The 21,417-nt window shown below is 40.3% G+C and overlaps 1 protein-coding gene across 1 annotated transcript in view; it reads right to left on the reverse strand.

The window, feature by feature from the left end:
* Positions 1-21,417, reverse strand: part of LOC117524952 (protein unc-13 homolog C-like) — a 495,429-nt gene that overhangs the window by 69,351 nt on the left and 404,661 nt on the right. The window contains 1 exon segment of the mRNA XM_034186767.1: positions 5,795-5,798. Coding sequence (XP_034042658.1) covers positions 5,795-5,798 — 4 coding nt within the window.

Below are 21,417 nucleotides of genomic sequence, written 5' to 3' on the forward strand. Positions count from 1 at the left end.
ATGTCCGCTAACTCAAAGCTAACGTCCGTTCTTGTCAAAAGCTCAGTATTACCAGCTCAGCCTGTTCCTCTGTTAAGAAGACGGCATTCTGGGATCTATCATGTGGGCACTGGGAGAGGTCTGTGTGGTTTATTTGAGTTATTTCAGTTTTGTCTGCAGCTGCTACCAATGCTCCCCACCAAACAGGTGGTGGTAGTAGTGCACCGAGTCAGGTTATGAGCCGCATCCTGAAACAAAGAGGAAGAAGTGTGTGAGCTGGCTGCAGCGCGGAATATTAGGGACCTCTACTCTGTTAAAAAGAAAAATAAAGTTTGTGTTCAGTGAGTTACAATATGAGTGCTCAGCCTCTGTACCATGGTTAAGACACCACTGTGCACACGCAGACGCAGGCACTCCGGCAGGCACCGTTAAAACATAAAATTGTTTATGATTATTGAGGGGCTTTATTGAACATGTGCATCATATGTAAGACAATAGGATCTTAATAATTAATTAAATAACTGCAAATTATAAAGGATGCAAAGCTCATATGGCTGAGGGTATTTTAGCATTGCATTAAATTTAAAATCTTCACCCAAAGCTCCAATCATACTGCTATGTACCCACTTTTTATCTAGAAGGTCCATAAGAGGTCGCAGGACTGTCTCTGCATCCATGGCAGCGTGCTCCCTTTGATAGGTCCTTCATCTGTACTAACTCCTGGTTCATCTGCTTCACACATTCCTCCAATCACAGGTTTTGAAACTACAGTAGGTGAGAAAAAACATCACTTAAAAATCAATATCCAAATTTTTTTTATGCAGTAATAACGAAAACACTTGTTTTGGGGAGGTGCTGACACATATATTACTTTTCTGACAAGTATTCAGCACACTGGTTTGTGTACAAGTGTACATAAGCAACAGAATTGTCAGCCGTGATCATGTGACCAAAAATAAAACATGTGGATCTGTGACTGAAAATAAAGGCACCTAAGACTGCAAGCAGTCATATACGAGCACTCATGTACCGTGCCAGCACATCCCCTTGTCACCAGATTGGGCAGATGCGTACAGGGGGCAGACACTCATCATACAGTTCAAGTTTCAAGACAATCAGACAATGCATGAAGGAGTATGTCAAGTTGATATTTCATCCACTAGGGGCACTCAGGGGGCAGGTGTGTTCAGGGGCCGATCAACATCACACGTGAAATTTCAAGGTCAATGAGAGAAAGCATGAAGGAGTTATCATGACTTGATGTTCCATGGCGAAGGTCAAAATTGCGGCGACTTGCGGCCACACACTTCGACATAGAAAAAAGCTTTGATACTTTTGATAAGTATAGTCTCTGGATGATCTGAAAGAAATTTGAAGTGCACTGGACAAAATCCCAAGGAGGAGTTTGCTCAAATACAACGTGTGGGAATCATGTCAAAATGACACGAAAATTCAAAATGGCTGACTTCCTGTTTGGAGTAGACCAATTGTGCAAGAGACTTTTTGTATGTCTATGCAAATCACACGTGTACCAATTTTCATCTCCCTACTGCAACAAAACCCCTATGGGGAGGGGTTTTTGAAAGTTGCAAGGGGGCGCTATTGAGGCACTTTGCCCCACCCATGGGCGACGCTCCTATGACCTGTAAGAGGTTGTCATGCTTGACCTGTGTATGAATTTTCATGATGAAATGACAAAATGAAAGCCATCAAAAGGAAGAACATAATTTCATGGTGAGGGGTCAATATTCGGCACGCCGCCACACGGACGCCGTTACTCGTAACTTCACGGCAATCATTGCCTACGTTCACCAACTTGTTCTGCATGTTTTAGAAGTGGAATGAAGTTGATGGGGTTAACTATGTGACATCAGTACTGGTTAAAGTATAGATAGGACATTTCCTGTTACCACCGAGTGGCGTTATGCGTTAGGTGGGAAGTTAATATATGGCTATGTTCAGGGCGGAGCCCTCATCATGTCCACAAGTTTGAAGGACCTACAATGAAGTATTGGGCGTGACAGCCGTTCGGAGTGAAATGACGAACCCTAGCAGCCACGCCTTTTGACCTACAGAAATTCTTTTGATAACTTTAATCAGCATGGAGTCCATGATGATGTGTACTAAATTTGAAGACGATTGGATGAAATCCCTAGGACGAGTTCCTTCAAATGTAAGTAGTGGAAATGGCCAGAACTGCAAAAATGACCTCAAAATCAAACTTCAAATCAAAATGGACGACTTTCTGTCGACATCTTCACCATGACGTTAAGAGACTTTTTTGTGTATCCCAGCATGGTAAATATATGTACCGAATTTCGTGAGGCTACCACCAAAAAAAAGCCCAATGGGGAGGGTGTTTTGAAATTTTGTACGGGGTGCTATTTGATATTTCACTGCGAGCATGTGCGCGACCCCCAAAATATCGACTTCAGATCCGGCTGAATGACTTTGCAAGTTTGGTGAGTTTTGAGCAAAAGTAAAGGGGAAAAGGGAAAGGGGCGAAATTGGGGCTTTAAATTATAAATAAATAAATAATAAACAGCGCAATTACAATAGGGTCCTCGTAGGACTTTGTCCTACTTGGGCCCTAAATATTCTTCTTCTTATTGCTATTCTAGCCCCAACCTTAACCTTCGTCTCTGAAGGTTGAATGAGAAAAGTGTGTTGCGCATCCATATGAAAATCATAAGATTATCCATGAAATATCGTGTTTAAATTTTAGTGTATCATATGGCCGAATTCAGGAGAATATATTATGCTGTTGGCAGCATGCACAGCAAGACATGGAATTTGCTATATTTTTCAGTCAAAAACCAATCAGACCTGTAGTGTAATTTGCTTGATGCAGTTCTGCTAGTGCATATCAATGCATGTTCACCTTCATGTCAATACCATACAGACACAAAAGTGCATCCTGAGCCACAGCCATTAATACTTACCTTGACCCAAACACGCCGCTGAGCTCATCTAGCACTGTGTTGAGTTTATTCTGCAGCTCCTTCAGCAGATCACTGGCCTCTGCGTCCAGCTGTTAGAGACAGACAGTTACGGCATCATTACACACAGGCCAAACTGAGCAGGACTGGAATTGGGAAGATGCCTCAGCTGTAGCGGGTTGTTGGAGAAAGGGCAGGCATGAAGTGAGGGTAATCCTGCATTTGTGGCGACTCCCACTCACTTTCCCTGCCATCTGTGTTGAGCAACACGGTGAATACAATGGGCAATAGACCTTGGAGTGCTAAAATAATGAATGCTTGTTGAGTCAGCAAACATGAGCTCAACGTAAAGCCATCCTCACAAGCCACTGGAAATTGAATAGTTTTCCAAAATGGGAAATTTTCTTTTGTACTTCATCTTTACAGGAAACAGTACAAACAGCATTCTCCCGGTCATTCCCACATTTTAACATCTAAAAAAGGATACATTCTGTTGTACTGTGTGTGTAGAATTTCTTGCATCACTGGGTCAAAAGCACAAACATTACTGTTCCAACAAAGTTGATAAGTTTTTTGTTTATTTTATTAAAGAAAATACCCATTTATTAAGTTAGAACTAAGGTTGAAAGAAGGAAAAGAAACTAACACCCGATTTGTGGATGTACCATCAAGTACATGACAACACATGACAACACAAGGTAGTTGCTAATAATCAGATGTGTGTGTGTGTGTGTGTGTGTGTATATATATATACGAGGTTTGTTAGAAAAGTATCCGACCTTATTATTTTTTCAAAAACCATATGGATTTGAATCACGTTCGATTACATCAGACAAGCTTGAACCCTCGTGGGCATGCGAGAGTTTTCTCACGCCTGTCGGTTGCGTCATTCGCCTGTGGGCAGTCTTTGAGTGAGGAGTGGTCCACCCCTCCTGTCTATTTTTTTCATTGTTTAGGATGGCTCAGAGGACTGCCGCTTTGCTTGATCAAAATTTTTCAGAAACTGTAAGGCACATCCGAGTGGACACCATTTGAGAAATTCAGCTGGTTTTCGGTGAAAATTTTAAGGCCTGGTAATCTTCTCACTCAACAAGCGATTCATGCTGCAGTCAAACTTCTACCTAAAGGCTACAAGACTGTCAAAATACCCCCATTCAAATTTAGAGACAGGTTTGTATAACTAGTCAAATATTATATTAAGAACAAAGAATCATCTCCTGAAAAAAGTTGTGCTGAGAACAAGGATGTGGATCACCCTGAAAATAGAATGTGATGTCAAGAATCACATCATTAAAGATATCATTACATGTGGGTGGATATGATGAAATCATTGTATACGAGGTCTGTCCATAAAGTATAGGTCCTTTTTATTTTTTTCAAAAACTATATGGATTTCATTCATATGTTTTTTACGTCAGGACATGCTTGAACCCTCGTGCGCATGCATGAGTTTTTCCACGCCTGTCGGGTGACGTCATTTGCCTGTGAGCACTCTTCGTGGGAGGAGTGTCCAGCCCCTCGTCGGAATTCCTTTGTCTGAGAAGTTGGCTGAGAGACTGGCGCTTTGTTTGATCAAAATTTTTTCTAAACCTGTGAGACACATCGAAGTGGACATGGTTCGAAAATTAAGCTGGTTTTTGGTGGAAATTTTAACGGCTGATGAGAGATTTTGAGGTGATACTGTCGCTTTAAGGACTTCCCCACGCAGTGGGGACGTCATGCAGCGCTCTCAGGCACCGTCGTCAGCCTGTTTCAAGCTGGAAACCTCCACATTTCAGGCTCTATTGATCCAGGACGTCGTGAGAGAACAGAGAAGTTTCAGAAGAAGTCGGTTTCAGCATTTTATCCGGATATTCCACTGTTAAGGAGATTTTTAATGAAAGACGTGCTGGCTGATTGCAGCGTCGGCTCGCAGCCGCCGCGACGCTCCACCACAGGAAAAACACCTCCGTTGGAAGCCTTAAGGACAAGTTGGAACATGCCCAGCTGTTAAACAATTTCTCATATACTCACTCCACTGAAAGCCATCAAAAGCCGCCTGGATTTTACAAATGGTTATCAACACAGAGGTGTTTTTCCTGTGCCGCCGCACCGCGCCGGCTGCGTCCCGACGCGCAGACCCGTCCGCACGTCTCTTCATTAAAAAAATCTCCTTTAACAGTGGAATATCTGGATAAAATGCTGAAACAGACTTCTTCTGAAACTTCTCTGTTCTCTCACGATGTCCTGGATCAATAGAGCCTGAAATGTGGAGGTTTTCAGCTTGAAACAGGCTGACGACGGCGCCTGGGACGTCCTTAAAGCGACAGTATCACCTCAAAATCTCTCATCAGCCATTAAAATTTTCACAGAAAACCAGCTTAATTTTTCGAACCGTGTCCACTTCGATGTGTCTCACAGGTTTAGAAAAAATTTTGATCAAACAAAGCGCCAGTCTCTCAGCAACTTCTCAGACAAAGGAATTCCGACGAGGGGCTGGACGACTCCTCCCACAAGGAGTGCTCACAGGCGAATGACGTCACCGACAGGCATGGAAAAACTCACGCTATGCGCGACGAGGGTTCAAGCATGTCTGACATAAAAACTAATGAATGAAATCCATACAGTTTTGAAAAAAATAAAAAGGACCTATACTTTATTGACAGCCCTCGTATATTGAATATTTGCACAGTCAGGTGTCAATTTCAGTTGCAAAGACAAAGCAAGATTTGTTTAAGACACTGTATGCATTTGGTCTTTGAAGATCAGTTACAATCTGGTCATTTAACTTCATGTGAAGGAAACACTACATTTTTGGGACCACTAATCTCTGTGCAGATTTAGTGAGTGTGTCATATTGTCCTGTGCATGTGACTTTACAGATCACACTGCTTAACGTCCCTATTTCACAGGGTGCTGTTCCATTATGATCCCCTACAATCCACAAAAAAGTACAATAACAGGATGGCACAGTTTACTCTAGCTTGTAAAGTGCAGACCCGGCAACCCACTCGAAAACAAAAGTAAAGCTGCACTCGGCTGCGTCCCCGGCCACAACAGTGTTGTGCTTCCAATTTTTTAACAAGTATCAAGGTGTACTCACTAGGACTATATACACTATTTAAGATATCTGAACATGAACGAAGCTGTTAAGACTATGAACACTCAAAAGTGACTGCGTAATGAAGCTGATTTGGCCAATCGGGATGAAATTTTAGATTAGCTCAAAATTTCACCCGATGTTCAAAACTGGTGCCAATGATAGCTGTAACTACTATGCACGTAGACCAATTTTGTTCAAAATTGACAAAAGATGGATAAAGAAATTCCTGTGATGCTTCAAAACACGCCCCAATTTGCTATTCAGGATGCAACGGATAGGAATGGTGCTCTGTTCCTTGGGTGGTTGCTTGAGGCCAGCTCCAAAATCAAGTCACTCCCGTAGACCCAATGTTAAAATGTAGAACTTTACAGTAGAAAGTTTACAGTTTTGTACAACACCCCAAATAAATGTAAAAGACATACGAGGTGAATTCAAAAAGTATCCGCAAAAATTACTCACCTGGTGGTCTGAAATCCTATCCTCTTTGAAGTAGTGTCCTTGGGATTGCGCACACTTCTCCCAGCAGTTCTGCTATTTTTTGAAGCATTTCGAAAGTCTTCTTTTGGAATGGTGTCCAGCTGGCCCACTGTGTTCCAAGTGATGACTTCTCGCAAACTCAAGGAACTTTTAGTGTAGTTTTGAGCTTGGGGAACAGCCAAAAATCAGAGGGAGCCATATCAGGAGACTAAGGAGCATGATGAATCACAGAAGTGTTGTGCTTGGCCAGGAAAGCCCGAATCACCTGAGCAGAATGGGCGGGGTGCACTGTCATAATAGAGATGCCACCTTTTTTGCTGCCCACAGATCCTGTCATTTGCAGCACACAGCATCAGCAAAGGTGACGTAGGACCTCCTGATAATGCTCATTATTAATATTTTGTCCTTCGTGTGCATAATCATGAGACCCCACGAGAGTCAAAGAAAACGGTTCAGCTTGACTTTGACATTGCTGCATATTGCCATGATTCTTTGGCTTCGGTGATGTTTCCAATGCGATGACTGAAATTTGGTTTCCGGGTGGTACCCGTAACCCCATGTCTCATCACCAGTGATGATGGTGTTCAGGAAGTCGGGTCGCTGTTTGGCCATTTTAGCATGTCCTGTAAGACTTCCAGACGCAGTTGCTTTCGCTCCACTGTTAGCAGCTTTGGCACAAATTTCACTGACACTCCTGCATGCCCAAGTCAACTGTCTAAATGGAATACACTGAACCTGTGCTTATCCCCACGTTATCTGCAAGTTCTTGGATGGTGACACAACACTCATCCATGACCAAAGTCCATATTTTGTCATTCAACTGGTCATTTTGGCTTGTGGATGGTCTACCAAAACAATCTTAACTCACCACTGAAGTGCGCCCATTTTTGCAGCAGTTATACCACTCTTTTATTTGATTTATGGTCATGGCCAAAAGCCTGCTGAATCTTGTAAATGGTTTCTGCTTGGGCATCACCAAGCTTTTAGCAAAATTTGATGCAATGCCTTTGATCAGCCGTTCTGTTCAGGGGTGCCCAAGTTCGGTCCTCGTGATCTACCTTCCTGACACTCTTAGTAGTCTTCCTGCTCCAACACAGTTAAATCCAATGAAAGGGTCATTAAAAGCCTGCTAACGAGTCTTTCATTGGATTCAGGTGTGTTAGAACAAGGAGACAACTAAAAGTGTCAGGAAGGTAGAGCTCGAGGACCGAACTTGGGCACCCCTGTGCTATGTTATAGCAATGGAACCCGTCGGGTACTGAGTACACTTGTTCACTCTGTGGTTGACAGCTACAAATTGATGCGCATTGCAGGCTGGAAAAAAATCACACATGCGCAAGAAGGTTCCTTTCAGCTCCCCACCAAACAACAAGTACACTTCATTTGTTTCAGTAGCCACCATAACTAGTTTCTAGTTATGTATAACTCATCAATTTAAGCTGTAAAGTTATTAATAATTAGGGGTGTGATTGCTTTGAGTGAGGGCTAGTGTGTGAAATGTGTCTGTACTACATGGTTACTAGAGCATGTCTCCCATCGCCAATTTCTGGCACTGAATATCCATTCGGGCATGCTATAGTGTGTAGTCCATGTTAATCGCATTGCAGAATGCTGCAACCTATCATGAAATTTTTAAAAATGCTAAAAAAAAATTGTGACACTGTGATACATCATCCAGAAAAAATAAATAACTGGACATAATCTGTGCAGACAGGGGTCAAATGTGCGTGTTTAACTTTACCGACGGCTTTGGTTTTTATTTCGTTATTGCATCTTGAAAAACTGTTTCCATTTCATTGTGGATTTGGCTCTGCAGTCACTTTGATGCCAGGCTACAATTAAAGACCAAAAGTAAAATACAATGCAGATTATTTTCTGTTTTAAAGCAGTACATTTTCACTGACTAGAGCAGGCAGTAGAGTGGACAGCTTGTGCGTGGTGTGTGTGTATTCACAGACGCATTGTTTCCCTGGACATATAATGCATCCATAATTCCATGAGAGGCATGCCGCACTGTTCATCAGAAGACAATTTTCAGATGTTAACAGATACACTGTAGCTTTGTAGTAATGTCTTAAAAAAAATAAACATTAGCACCTAGACTGCACACAGTACTGTTGTGAGCATGCCCAGTAGTTCCTGTGTCATTGGGCTGCATTCAAAGTGCTTGTACAACTTTAGACTGCTGATAATAAACAGGCAATCACAATGTGAGCTAGCTCATGTAAACAAAGACACCTCAGCCCTCCAGTGTGTTGATATAAGTCACTGCTGTAGTGTTGAAACATTAGGTCTCTCTCTTCTAAGTCCCTGTTGGTAAATGATATAATAATTGATCAACATATTGATTATTCTGCCTTACAGAAACCTGGTTACAGCAGGATGAATATGTTAGTTTAAATGAGTCAACACCCCCGAGTCACACTAACTGTCAGAATGCTCGTAGCACGGGCCGGGGCGGAGGATTAGCAGCAATCTTCCATTCCAGCTTATTAATGAATCAAAAACCCAGACGAGCTTTAATTCATTTGAAAAGCTTGACTCTTAGTCTTGTCCATCCAAATTGGAAGTCCCAAAAACCAGTTTTATTTGTTATTATCTATCGTCCACCTGGTCGTTACTGTGAGTTTCTCTGTGAATTTTCAGACCTTTTGTCTGACTTAGTGCTTACCTCAGATAAGATAATTATAGTGGGCGATTTTAACATCCACACAGATGCTGAGAATGACAGCCTCAACACTGCATTTAATCTATTATTAGACTCTATTGGCTTTTGCTCAAAAAGTAAATGAGTCCACCCACCACTTTATCATATCTTAGATCTTGTTCGGACTTATGGTATGGAAATAGAAGACTTAACAGTATTCCCTGAAAACTCCCTTCTGTCTGATCATTCTTAAATTTACATTTACTCTGATGGACTACCCCGCAGTGGGGAATAAGTTCATTACACTAGAAGTCTTCAGAACGCGCTGTAACTAGGTTTTAAGGATATGATTCCTTCTTTATGTTCTCTAATGCCATATACCAACACAGTGCAGAGTAGCTACCTAACTCTGTAAGTGAGATAGAGTATCTCGTCAATAGTTTTACATCCTCATTGAAGACAACTTTGGATGCTGTAGCTCCTCTGAAAAGAGAGCTTTAAATCAGAAGTGCCTGACTCCGTGGTACTAACTCACAAACTCGCAGCTTAAGCAGATAACCCGTAAGTTGGAGGAGGAAATGGCGTCTCACTAATTTAGAAGATCTCACTAGCCTGGAAAAGAGTCTGTTGCTCTATAAAAAAGCCCTCCGTAAAGCTAGGACATCTTTCTACTCATCACTAATTGAAGAAAAATAAGACACCCAGGTTTCTTTTCAGCTACTGTAGCCGGCTGACAAAGAGTCAGAGCTCTATTGAGCTGAGTATTCCATTAACTTTAATAGTAATGACTTCATGACTTTCTTGCTAACAAAATTTTAACTATTAGAGAAAAAAATTACTCATAACCATCCCAAAGACGTATCGTTATCTTTGCTGCTTTCAGTGATGCCGGTATTGGGTTAGACTCTTTCTCTCCGATTGTTCTGAGTTATTTTCATTAGTTACTTCATCCAAACCATCAACATGTTTATTAGACCCCATTCCTACCAGGCTGGCTCAAGGAAGCCCTACCATTATTTAATGCTTCGATCTTAAATATGATCAATCTATCTTTGTTAGTTGGCTATGTACCACAGGCTTTTAAGGTGGCAGTAATTAAACCATTACTTAAAAAGCCATCACTTGACCCAGCTATTTTAGCTAATTATAGGCCAATCTCCAACCTTCCTTTTCTCTCAAAAATTCTTGAAAGGGTAGTTGTAAAACAGCTAACTGATCATCTGCAGAGGCATGGTCTCTTTGAAGAGTTTCAGTCATGGTTTTAGAATCATCATAGTACAGAAACAGCATTAGTGAAGGTTACAAAGATTTTCTTATGGCCTCGGACAGTGGATCATCTCTGTGCTGTTCTGTTAGGACCTCAGTGCGACTTTTTGTACTGTTGACCCATAAAATTTTATTACAGAGATTAGAGCATGGACATAGGTATTAAAGGCACTGCGCTGCGGTGGTTTGATCATATTTGTCTAATTAGATTACAATTTGTTCATGTAAATGGGGAATCTTCTTCACAGACTAAAGTTAATTATGGAGTTCCACAAGGTTCTGTGCTAGGATCAATTTTATTCACTTTATACATGCTTCCCTTAGGCAGTATTATTAGACGGTATTGCTTAAATTTTCATTGTTACAACAGATGATACCCAGCTTTATCTCTCAATGAAGCCGAGGACACACACCAATTAGCTAAACTGCGGATTGTCTTACAGACATAAAGACATGGATGACCTCTAATTTCCTGCTTTTAAACTAGATAAAAATGAAGTTATTGACTTGGCCCCACAAATCTTAGAAACCATGGTGTCTAACCAGATCCTTACTCTGGATGGCATTACCCTGACCTCTAGTAATACTGTGAGAAATCTTGGAGTCATTTTTTGATCAGGATATGTCATTCAAAGCGCATATTAAACAAATATGTAGGACTGCTTTTTTGCATTACGCAATATCTCTAAAATCAGAAAGGTCTTGTCTCAGAGTGATGCTGAAAAACTAATTCATGCATTTATTTCCTCTAGGCTGGACTATTGTAATTCATATTATCAGGTTGTCCTAAAAGTTCCCTAAAAAGCCTTCAGTTAATTCAAAATGCTGCAGCTAGAGTACTGACGGGGACTAGAAGGAGAGAGCATATCTCACCCATATTGGCCTCTCTTCATTGGCTTCCTGTTAATTCTAGAATAGAATTTAAAATTCTTCTTCTTACTTATAAGGTTTTGAATAATCAGGTCCCATCTTATCTTAGGGACCTCGTAGTACCATATCACCCCAATAGAGCGCTTCGCTCTCAGACTGCAGGCTTACTTGTAGTTCCTAGGGTTTGTAAGAGTAGAATGGGAGGCAGAGCCTTCAGCTTTCAGGCTCCTCTCCTGTGGAACCAGCTCCCAATTCAGATCAGGGAGACAGACACCCTCTCTACTTTTAAGATTAGGCTTAAAACTTTCCTTTTTGCTAAAGCTTATAGTTAGGGCTGGATCAGGTGACCCTGAACCATCCCTTAGTTATGCTGCTATAGACGTAGACTGCTGGGGGGTTCCCATGATGCACTGTTTCTTTCTCTTTTTGCTCTGTATGCACCACTCTGCATTTAATCATTAGTGATCGATCTCTGCTCCCCTCCACAGCATGTCTTTTTCCTGGTTCTCTCCCTCAGCCCCAACCAGTCCCAGCAGAAGACTGCCCCTCCCCGAGCCTGGTTCTGCTGGAGGTTTCTTCCTGTTAAAAGGGAGTTTTTCCTTCCCACTGTAGCCAAGTGCTTGCTCACAGGGGGTCGTTTTGACCGTTGGGGTTTTACATTGTATGGCCTTGCCTTACAATATAAAGCACCTTGTGGCAACTGTTTGTTTTGATTTGGCGCTATATAAAAAAATTGATTGATTGATTGATTGATTGTCTGTCCAAACCAACACATTGTGGACCTCTAAAATTGGGGGAAATGTGCCTCAGAATCAGTTGCAGGGCTGACAGCCCCTGGTACTTTATATGGGAGACTGCATATGAGGGCTGTATGATACATTCATTGCGCTTCCTTCAAACATGCCCCCCCACCCCAATGCCTGTTAATGATGTGTCTGAAGGGACACCCTTATAGCAGTCAACTCTTTTTCCTCCAGGGATATGACACTGAAATGCACTATGCCATCTGTGTGACAGATTTGGCAACACTTCCCATGAATGAAAATAAAGAACTGCAAGAAGAGTGGATGCTATTAGACATAAGCAGAATTTTCTCTGCTACTGGGCTAATTATGGAAATCTTTAAACTTTCCTGAGTAGGGCTGACCCAGCACTGTCTGGAGTCTGAGGAGAACCCCATGAAGGAAACTGTTTGAATGGGGAAATGACATTATTTTCCAGCTTTATCCTGGAACTTAAACTCCCCAGATACTCTGTGAGTAGGTTTGCATAGCCTGCGGCTTTCTGCTGAGATGACGCAGCTGTGAGCCAATGATGGATACAAAATAGCCACAATGATCCCCTGCTTCTGAGTGGCTTCGCTACAGCTTCTGTGTATTTCACAAACACCCGTGGACTCGGCAAAGGAAAAGGGAGAACCAACTAACTGTAATGTATCCACTGGAAAGAAAGATTGTCATGTCGGGGATAAACTGGAATATTAAAACAAGCTTCGTCATGGACAACTGATGTAAAACAGTTAACTGGACACAGATAAATGCAGCAGAGTTATGTATTTACATTTTACATTTGCATTTTCTGTTAAGAGCTCTTGAGATCCAGAACTGCCTGTGAGAAATGCCCTGCCCACTGCCCCCTTTCTTTGAGACTAGAGAGGATCTTGAATAAGAGCCACTCTGTCCGTGCAGTCTTGGAATCATTTTTATTGCCGTGCTTTTCTATAGAGAATAAATCTCCACTTGAACGAATTGAGTCACTTCAACGTGAGCCTGTGAGTGAATTATTCCTTTGAAGTGAGGACAGACAGCAAATTGTCATCTGTACCCCCTGTGAATCATTCTCAGAGACCTCTATGACTGCACTGTCCAGCCAGCATGTAATACACTAGTACTACAGACCTGCCAACCTCAAAGGAGTACCACTTGTGTGTGTGTGTGGGTGGTGGTGGGGGGGAGGAGTGAATCCAAAAACAGAAAATAGAACTGTTTTTTGAAGAGCTGATTTATTTCTAATTATAAATCTGAACTTAAAAAGTGAACCACTTGCAGTAGCTCTGGCCAAAAAAGGTTTATTTAATGAAATTCTGATGATAAGCATGGCCTTGGGGGAAAAAAATATTTATGACAAAGTGTACCTGAAAAAAGTAAGCAATTTGCTGTAGCATGACATAAAGTAAAATTAAATTGAAGTAAAAGACCCATAAATCAAACAATTAAATACTAAGAATTTAAGAATTAAAAACTAATAGCATCAAATAATGAAACAGGTTTTTGTAGTTTAAAAAAAAAAAAAAATTTGTTTCATGTATTTTACACCCTTATATCCCACTCCCAACACTTTTTCCAAAGTTAACGGTGTTAACTGCACTTGCATTCTTAAACTTAGCCTCAAGCGAGGCACACTTGAGCCTTGTTCACATTACCACTCAAAATTGGATTTTAGGAGATAGTATCTAACTTATTATTTATTTTTTTTGGAAATCTGGAGAGTGGAAAACCACATGAGATGAGATTTTGGAAATTTATTAAAAATAAAAAACTAAGAAATCACATGTACATAGTATTCACAACCTTTGCTAGTTTAAGTTAACCTTTATTTAGCCAGGTTCGTCCCACTGCGATCAAGATCTCTTTTGCAAGGGAGCCCTGGGCAATTATAAATTTCCAATTAACCTAACCTGCCTGTCTTTTTATGTGTGAGGAAAACGGAGCACCCGGAGGAAACCCACACAAACACGAGGAGAACATACAAACTCCACACAGAAAAGCCACAAGTGGGACTCGATCTCATGACCTTCTTGCTGTGAGGCAACAGTGCTAACCACTATTCCACGACTAAGTGCATCCTGCTTCCACTGATCATCCTTGAGATGTTTCTGCAGTTTAACTGGAGTCCACCTGGGGTACATTCAGTTGATTGGACATGATTTGAAAAGACACACACCTGTCTACATATAAGGTCCCACAGTTGACAGTGCATGTCAAAGCACAAGCCAAGCATGAAGTCAAAGGAATTGTCTGTAGACCTCCGAGACAGAATTGTCTGTGCCCACACCACTGTGTGTGTGTGTGTGGGAAATATTGTCTCCCTTGTTCCTCCGTTTGTGGCTTTGCCAACATGCGCAGCTTTCTGGCATATTCCACCTGTTTCTTGACGAGACTAAGTGAACGTAAATCACTAACTTGCCCGAAATTAAAATGGCGATCACGCCTCCTTGTTGGCACATGGCTCAGCGCGACTGCGCTCTCCAGTTCTTATATACAGCTCCATGCTAAAAACACACACCTGTTGCTATGCTTCTAAATAAAGCAAATATTTAATTATGTGAAAATCTCTTTCCGTTTATATTTTAACATTAAATGAATGAATCATTGAACACGTCCATGAAGTCAAAATTCAGTCAAAAAAAACATTTGCACAGGCAGACGTCTGCCCCAACTGTGCACAATTTCAAAGCATTCACAATCACTAGTATAGTCAAATTCATATTTTATTAATTACTCTGTCCTGATTACATTAAAATCAATCAAGTAGTCAAAGAGGACACAATTTAATGTTGAAATGAGTAAATACAAAATTATTTCATCATGAGGGTTATGCCACATTGAGAAATCCTAATTAACAGACACACTGCAGTCATTGTTAAATCATCTCTGTTGTGTTTATAATAAATATTTATATTTATTTACAGTGTCTTTTTTCCTGGTTGAAATGCAGATATGAATGAATGAAGGAATCTACCAGAGTTAAAAATGTACACATTACTTTTCATGTTATTTTATTTGTCTAAAAATAAATGCCCAAGGTTCCTTGTAATGTTAATCAAGAAATCATCTCATGTGAAGCAAAAACAACAGATAAGTTAAGGTTTTAATTTACAGATGAACATCAAAGTTTTCTAAAGAACCTCTTTTTCTTTAAAAAAAAAAAACTATTTTAATTACAAGTTTTTTAATGTAAAAAACTTTTTGATTTCAAAATGTACAGCAATCATAAATTAATCTTGAAGTAAAAAATACATTTGTAAGGATTTTCTTTAGAAAACTGCTGTGTACAACCCCTGGCAATAATTATGGAATCACCAGCCTCGGAGGATGTTCATTCAGTTGTTTAATTTTGTAGAAAAAAAGCAGATCACAGACATGACACAAAACTAAAGTCATTTCAAATGGCAACTTTCTGGCTTTAAGAAACACTATAAGAAATCAGGAAAAATAATTGTGGCAGTCAGTAACGGTTACTTTTTTAGACCAAGCAGAGGGAAAAAATATGGACGCACTCAATTCTGAGGAATAAATTATGGAATCACCCTGTATCCCCAAAACTAACACCTGCATCAAATCAGATCTGCTCGTTAGTCTGCATCTAAAAAGGAGTGATCACACCTTGGAGAGCTGTTGCACCAAGTGGACTGACATGAATCATGGCTCCAACACGAGAGATATCAATTGAAACAAAGAAGAGGATTATCAAACTCTTAAAAGAGGGTAAATCATCACTTAATGTTGCAAAAGATGTTGGTTGTTCACAGTCAGCTGTGTCTAAACTCTGGACCAAATACAAACAACATGGGAAGGTTGTTAAAGGCAAACATACTGGTAGACCAAGGAAGACATCAAAGCGTCAAGACAGAAAACTTAAAGCAATATGTCTCAAAAATCGAAAATGCACAACAAAACAAATGAGGAACGAATGGGAGGAAACTGGAGTCAACGTCTGTGACCGAACTGTAAGAAACCGCTTAAAGGAAATGGGATTTACATACAGAAAAGCTCAACGAAAGCCATTATTAACACCTAAACAGAAAAAAAACAAGGTTACAATGGGCTAAGGAAAAGCAATCGTGGACTGGGTATGACTGGATGAAAGTCATATTCAGTGATAAATCTCGAATCTGCATTGGGCAAGGTGATGATGCTGGAACTTTTGTTTGGTGCCGTTCCAGTGAGATTTATAAAGATAACTGCCTGAAGAGAACATGTAAATTTCCACAGTCATTGATGATATGGGGCTGCATGTCAGGTAAAGGCACTGGGGAGATGGCTGTCATTACATCATCAATAAATGCACAAGTTTACGTTGATATTTGGGACACTTTTTATCCCATCAGTTGAAAGGATGTTTGGGGATGATATCATTTTTCAAGATGATAATGCATCTTGCCATAGAGCAAAAACTGTGAAAACATTCCTTGCAAAAAGACACATAGGGTCAATGTCATGGCCTGCAAATAGTCAGGATCTTAATCCAATTGAAAATCTTTGGTGGAAGTTGAAGAAAATGGTCCATAACAAGGCTCCAACCTGCAAACCTGATCTGACAACAGCAATCAGAGAAAGTTGGAGCCAGATTGATGAAGAGTACTGTTTGTCACTCATTAAGTCCATGCCTCAGAGACTGCAAGCTGTTATAAAAGCCAGAGGTGGTGCAACAAAATACTAGTGATGTGTTAGAGCGTTCTTTTGTTTTTCATGATTCCATAATTTTTTCCTCAGAATTGAGTGAGTCCATATTTTTTTCCCTCTGCTTGGTCTAAAAAAGTAACCGTTACTGACTGCCACAATTTTTTTTCTTGATTTCTTATAGTGTTTCTTAAAGCCAGAAAGTTGCCATTTGAAATGACTTTAGTTTTTGTTTCGTTTGTGATCTGCTTTTTTTCTACAAAATTAAACAACTGAATGAACATCCTCCGAGGCCGGTGATTCCATAATTTTTGCCAGGGGTTGCATAAACTGGTAGTTCTGATGTTCCTCCATGTTCCTTCCTTCCATGTTTTGACCTGATACCTAGTTTCTTTTGGCTTTAAAGTAAGCTGTAACAACGATCAAAATCTTAATTCACAAAATTTGGCCTACAAAACGCAGGAAATAATGTCTCAGTGGGTTATGAATTTCAAAATTGTCTGGGGGGAGGAGAGGGGTGGTTGCCCCCAGACTACTGCCCCCACAATACTCGCCTGCAGCACTTGCTATGCTGTGAAGAAATCCTGGTGAGAACCCTGAAATGTTTAAAGTGAGTCAGTCTCTGAAAATACAACCCCTGGCAAAAATTATGGAATCACCGGCCTCGGAGGATGTTCATTCAGTTGTTTAATTTTGTAGAAAAATGCAGATCACAGACATGACACAAAACTAAAGTCATTTCAAATAGCAACTTTCTGGCTTTAAGAAACACTATAAGAAATCAGGAAAAAAAATTGTGGCAGTCAGTAACGGTTACTTTTTTAGACCAAGCAGAGGGAAAAAATATGGAATCACTCAATTCTGAGGAAAAAATTATGGAATCATGAAAAACAAAAGAACGCTCCAACACATCACTAGTATTTTGTTGCACCACCTGGCTTTTATAACAGCTTGCAGTCTCTGTTGCATGGACTTAATGAGTGACAAACAGTACTTTTCATCAATCTGGCTCTTCAGGCAGTCATCTTTATAATCTCATTGGAACGGTACCAAACAAAAGTTCCAGCATCATCACCTTGCCCAATGCAGATTCGAGATTCATCACTGAATATGACGTTCATCCAGTCATCCACAGTCCACGATTGCTTGTAACCTTGTTTTTTCTGTTTAGGTGTTAATGATGGCTTTTCTGTATGTAAATCCCATTTCCTTTAGGCGGTTTCTTACAGTTCGGTCACAGACGTTGACTCCAGTTTCCTCCCATTTGTTCCTCATTTGTTTTGTTGTGCATTTTCAATTTTTGAGACATATTGCTTTAAGTTTTCTGTCTTGACGCTTTGATGTCTTCCTTGGTCTACCAGTATGTTTGCCTTTAACAACCTTCCCATGTTTTTGTATTTTGGTCCAGAGTTTAGACACAGATGACTGTGAACAACCAACATCTTTTGCAACATTGCGTGATGATTTACCCTCTTTTAAGAGTTTAATAATCCTGTCCTTTGTTTCAATTGACATCTCTCATGTTGGAGCCATGATTCATGTCAGTCCACTTGGTGCAACAGCTCTCCAAGGTGTGATCGCTCCTTTTTAGATGCAGACTAACGAGCAGATCTGATTTGATGCAGGTGTTAGTTTTGCGGATGAAAATTTACAGGGTGATTCCATAATTTATTCCTCAGAATTGAGTGATTCCATATTTTTTTCCCTCTGCTTGGTCTAAAAAAGTAACCATTACTGACTGCCACAATTATTTTTCCTGATTTCTTATAGTGTATCACACTGAAGATATGGGGAGGTGATGGTCAAGTGGGCTAGTGACCACAGGATCCTCGGTTCAAATCTGCGTCAGAAAATCATTCAGGGGCCTTGGCCCAGTGGAGCAACCGCCTTGCAATGTCACCACCTTGATGTTTGTGTGTGGGTGACGGTGAGAATCACTGTCAAGCAGTTTGACCATCAAAGCTCTCTCATATAAATGCAGTCTGTTTACCATATGCCAATTTACTGCATCATTTTGCAAAATACAGTCCAGTGAAAAACAGTTAGGCAATGTTGAGACTGAAGATGGTTTCAACAAAAATGCCATCAATATTTTTAATTTAGCTAAAGGTTCTCGTAATGTAATGCTATGCAAACTGTATACCTGAAGAATAAGATGTTAATTCTGTTCTTAGCACTTCTTGATCTGATCAGCAAACTCTCCTCAGGCATTATGAACTAAGTTAATTGTCTGTTCTCATTAGAATGGCGATGAAATACATTCCAACATCATTATTGATCTAGCCTGCTGGTAGTTTCCTTGGAAACAGCAGAATCAATTAGGCTTTTTTTCTGCACTTGATGCAGTGTTCGCCCGATGGCATGCCACCATAATTCTCTTTTCTCTGGAGAACTATGAGCTGGTCTAGAAAATGTCTCATACACGTTTTACTACTACCAGCGGCATGGCAGTAAATCAACAGTGAAACACTTCATATTTTCTGTATTTTCTTTGTATCTGCCCTTTAGAAGCTGGAAAGAAAATCTCATTCCTTGTTCACAAATTTATAACCAACCATTAATTAATAATATTGATGGCCTGAGGGGGGGGAAAAAAAAGAAAAGCCAGAGCTATATATTGTATCAAGTATACAATACCAGTCAAAGGTTTGGACCCACTTTCCCCTTCAAATGAATGGGAAAGTGGGTCCAAACTTTGATTGGCAATGGAAGAGCATGTCCACAGGTGAAAACACTACCAGTCAAAAGTTTGGACCTACTTTCCCTGTGGGTCCAAACTTTGACTGGTACTGTAAGAGCATGTCTACATGTGAAAACAGTAACAGTCAAAAGTTTGGACCTACTTTCCCGTGGGTCCAAATCTTTGACTCGTATTGTAAGAGCATGGCGACAGGTGAAAACAGTACCAGTTAATGTTTGGATACACTTTCCTATTCAATTGAAGGGGGAAGTAGGTCCAACCTTTTGACTCTGTAAGATATGTCTACAGGTTTTCACCTATGCCATGTTCTTTTGATATTATAAATGTGAATTATACTTTATCAACCTGGCAATGTTTTTACAACATTAAAAACAAAGACCTAGCAACACTGACAGGAAACATAAAAGCAATAAAGGATAGATCCTATTTTGGTGCTGACTAACATGCTTTTCTTTTCTAGTCTGCCTTGCTATTACATCAGAGCAGTGTCGTTTAGTGTTCTCCATACGGTCCTGTGTCGATATCATGGTTTTTGCTTAATTTATTTTTTTAACTGGCAGAAAAGTGCTGATCGAGCACCCACAAACATTGTCTTCCCAGCAGTTTAAGCATTTTCAGTGGGAGGAAGCACAAAAAAGCTCTCCTTGTGTCATGAGCCGATGGCAACAAACAGCTGATGGTTGGTTATAACAATGCTTGGTTATAACAAACATCTGTTTCAGCTGCTATTACAGATTACCTTTTTTTTTGTCTCTATTGTGATGGGTCATTTGTCTGCCTGGGTGCGTGGCATCCAGTACTCAAGGTGGTTCCATTGTGCTATGGATGCAGCAAGGGATGGCACCAGTGCATGCTCCCAGACTTCACTTAACTTGTGACAGATTTGGGGGGGGGTGCTGGAGCCTATCCCAGCAGTCACAGGGCATCCTGGACAGGACAGCAGTTTGTTGCAGGGCCACAAGTAAAATCAAGCCACATTTTACCCTCAGAGGTGGCTCCACAAGGGCTAACCTCTAAACTTGCAAAATGCCCTTTTCCTCAAACCATATCAGAAAACGAGTGATTACAACACACAACCATTCAAATAAAGAGGAAAAAAACATACATTTTAAACATAAAAACTGTCAGACTAAACAGTAAATTAGGTCAAGAAGTATGTGTTTTGTAATTAGGATTTCAAACAAATTAATTTTGCTATGTCCAGTGAAGAATCATGAAGATTATCTGAAAATGTACATGTCACAGAATGCACTGCTCAAAACGTTTTCTCCCACAGACTAATGCAGCGGTGCACTAACCTTGATGGTGGGAAGTACAAGGTCCATGGCAGCACACTGTCGTGGAGTCAGACTTCTGGCTTCCTCCCGAATTACATGCTCCTGGATGGAAACCAAAATAAAGCATGTTAAGAAAGCTAAAAAAAGAAAGAAAGAAGAAGAAAAAAAAAAAAAGAAATCCTCCAACGCTAGAAAAACTTTTCCACAATTAAGCATCATAAATGACATCTGGATACTTTTCCGATAATTTCTTATCAGCTTCGAAGCCAGATGGTCAGCATCCGCCCTTTTCCTCTTAAAAACACAGACCCCAGAAGGACATACTTTCCCCAAAGTCCCAGAACTGTGCCTTCACAGCAAAATTCCAATAGGTTCATATCACAGAAGAAATTGCTATCAACTTGGAGATCACAATACAGTTTTTCTGGTCAAAATCGACCTCAGATTGACGGATTTCATGTTTATGATAAAATCCAAAAACCAGCCACTTCTAGTACATGGAACAGAGTGACCCTTTTGGTGAATTGGGGAAGGACATGTACCCAATTCGTGGAATGTTATAAAGTTGTAGTTACATTAAAAAAGTCGTAATATTGTTTGTTGTAACAAGAAAAAAAAAAGAAAGAAAAGAAAGGGGAGAAACCAATATGTGATCATTTAACCTCACACATGGAATTTATATATCCTGTGCCTTTTGTTCTGAGCATAGATTGTAGAAAGTTTATCAAATGTGTGCTTTTCATATATGATTGTGTTGCATGCTATTTCAAAGGAAAT

This window comes from Thalassophryne amazonica, chromosome 2, assembly GCF_902500255.1.
Source record: "Thalassophryne amazonica chromosome 2, fThaAma1.1, whole genome shotgun sequence".
In the NCBI taxonomy this organism is placed as follows: Eukaryota; Metazoa; Chordata; class Actinopteri; order Batrachoidiformes; family Batrachoididae; genus Thalassophryne; species Thalassophryne amazonica.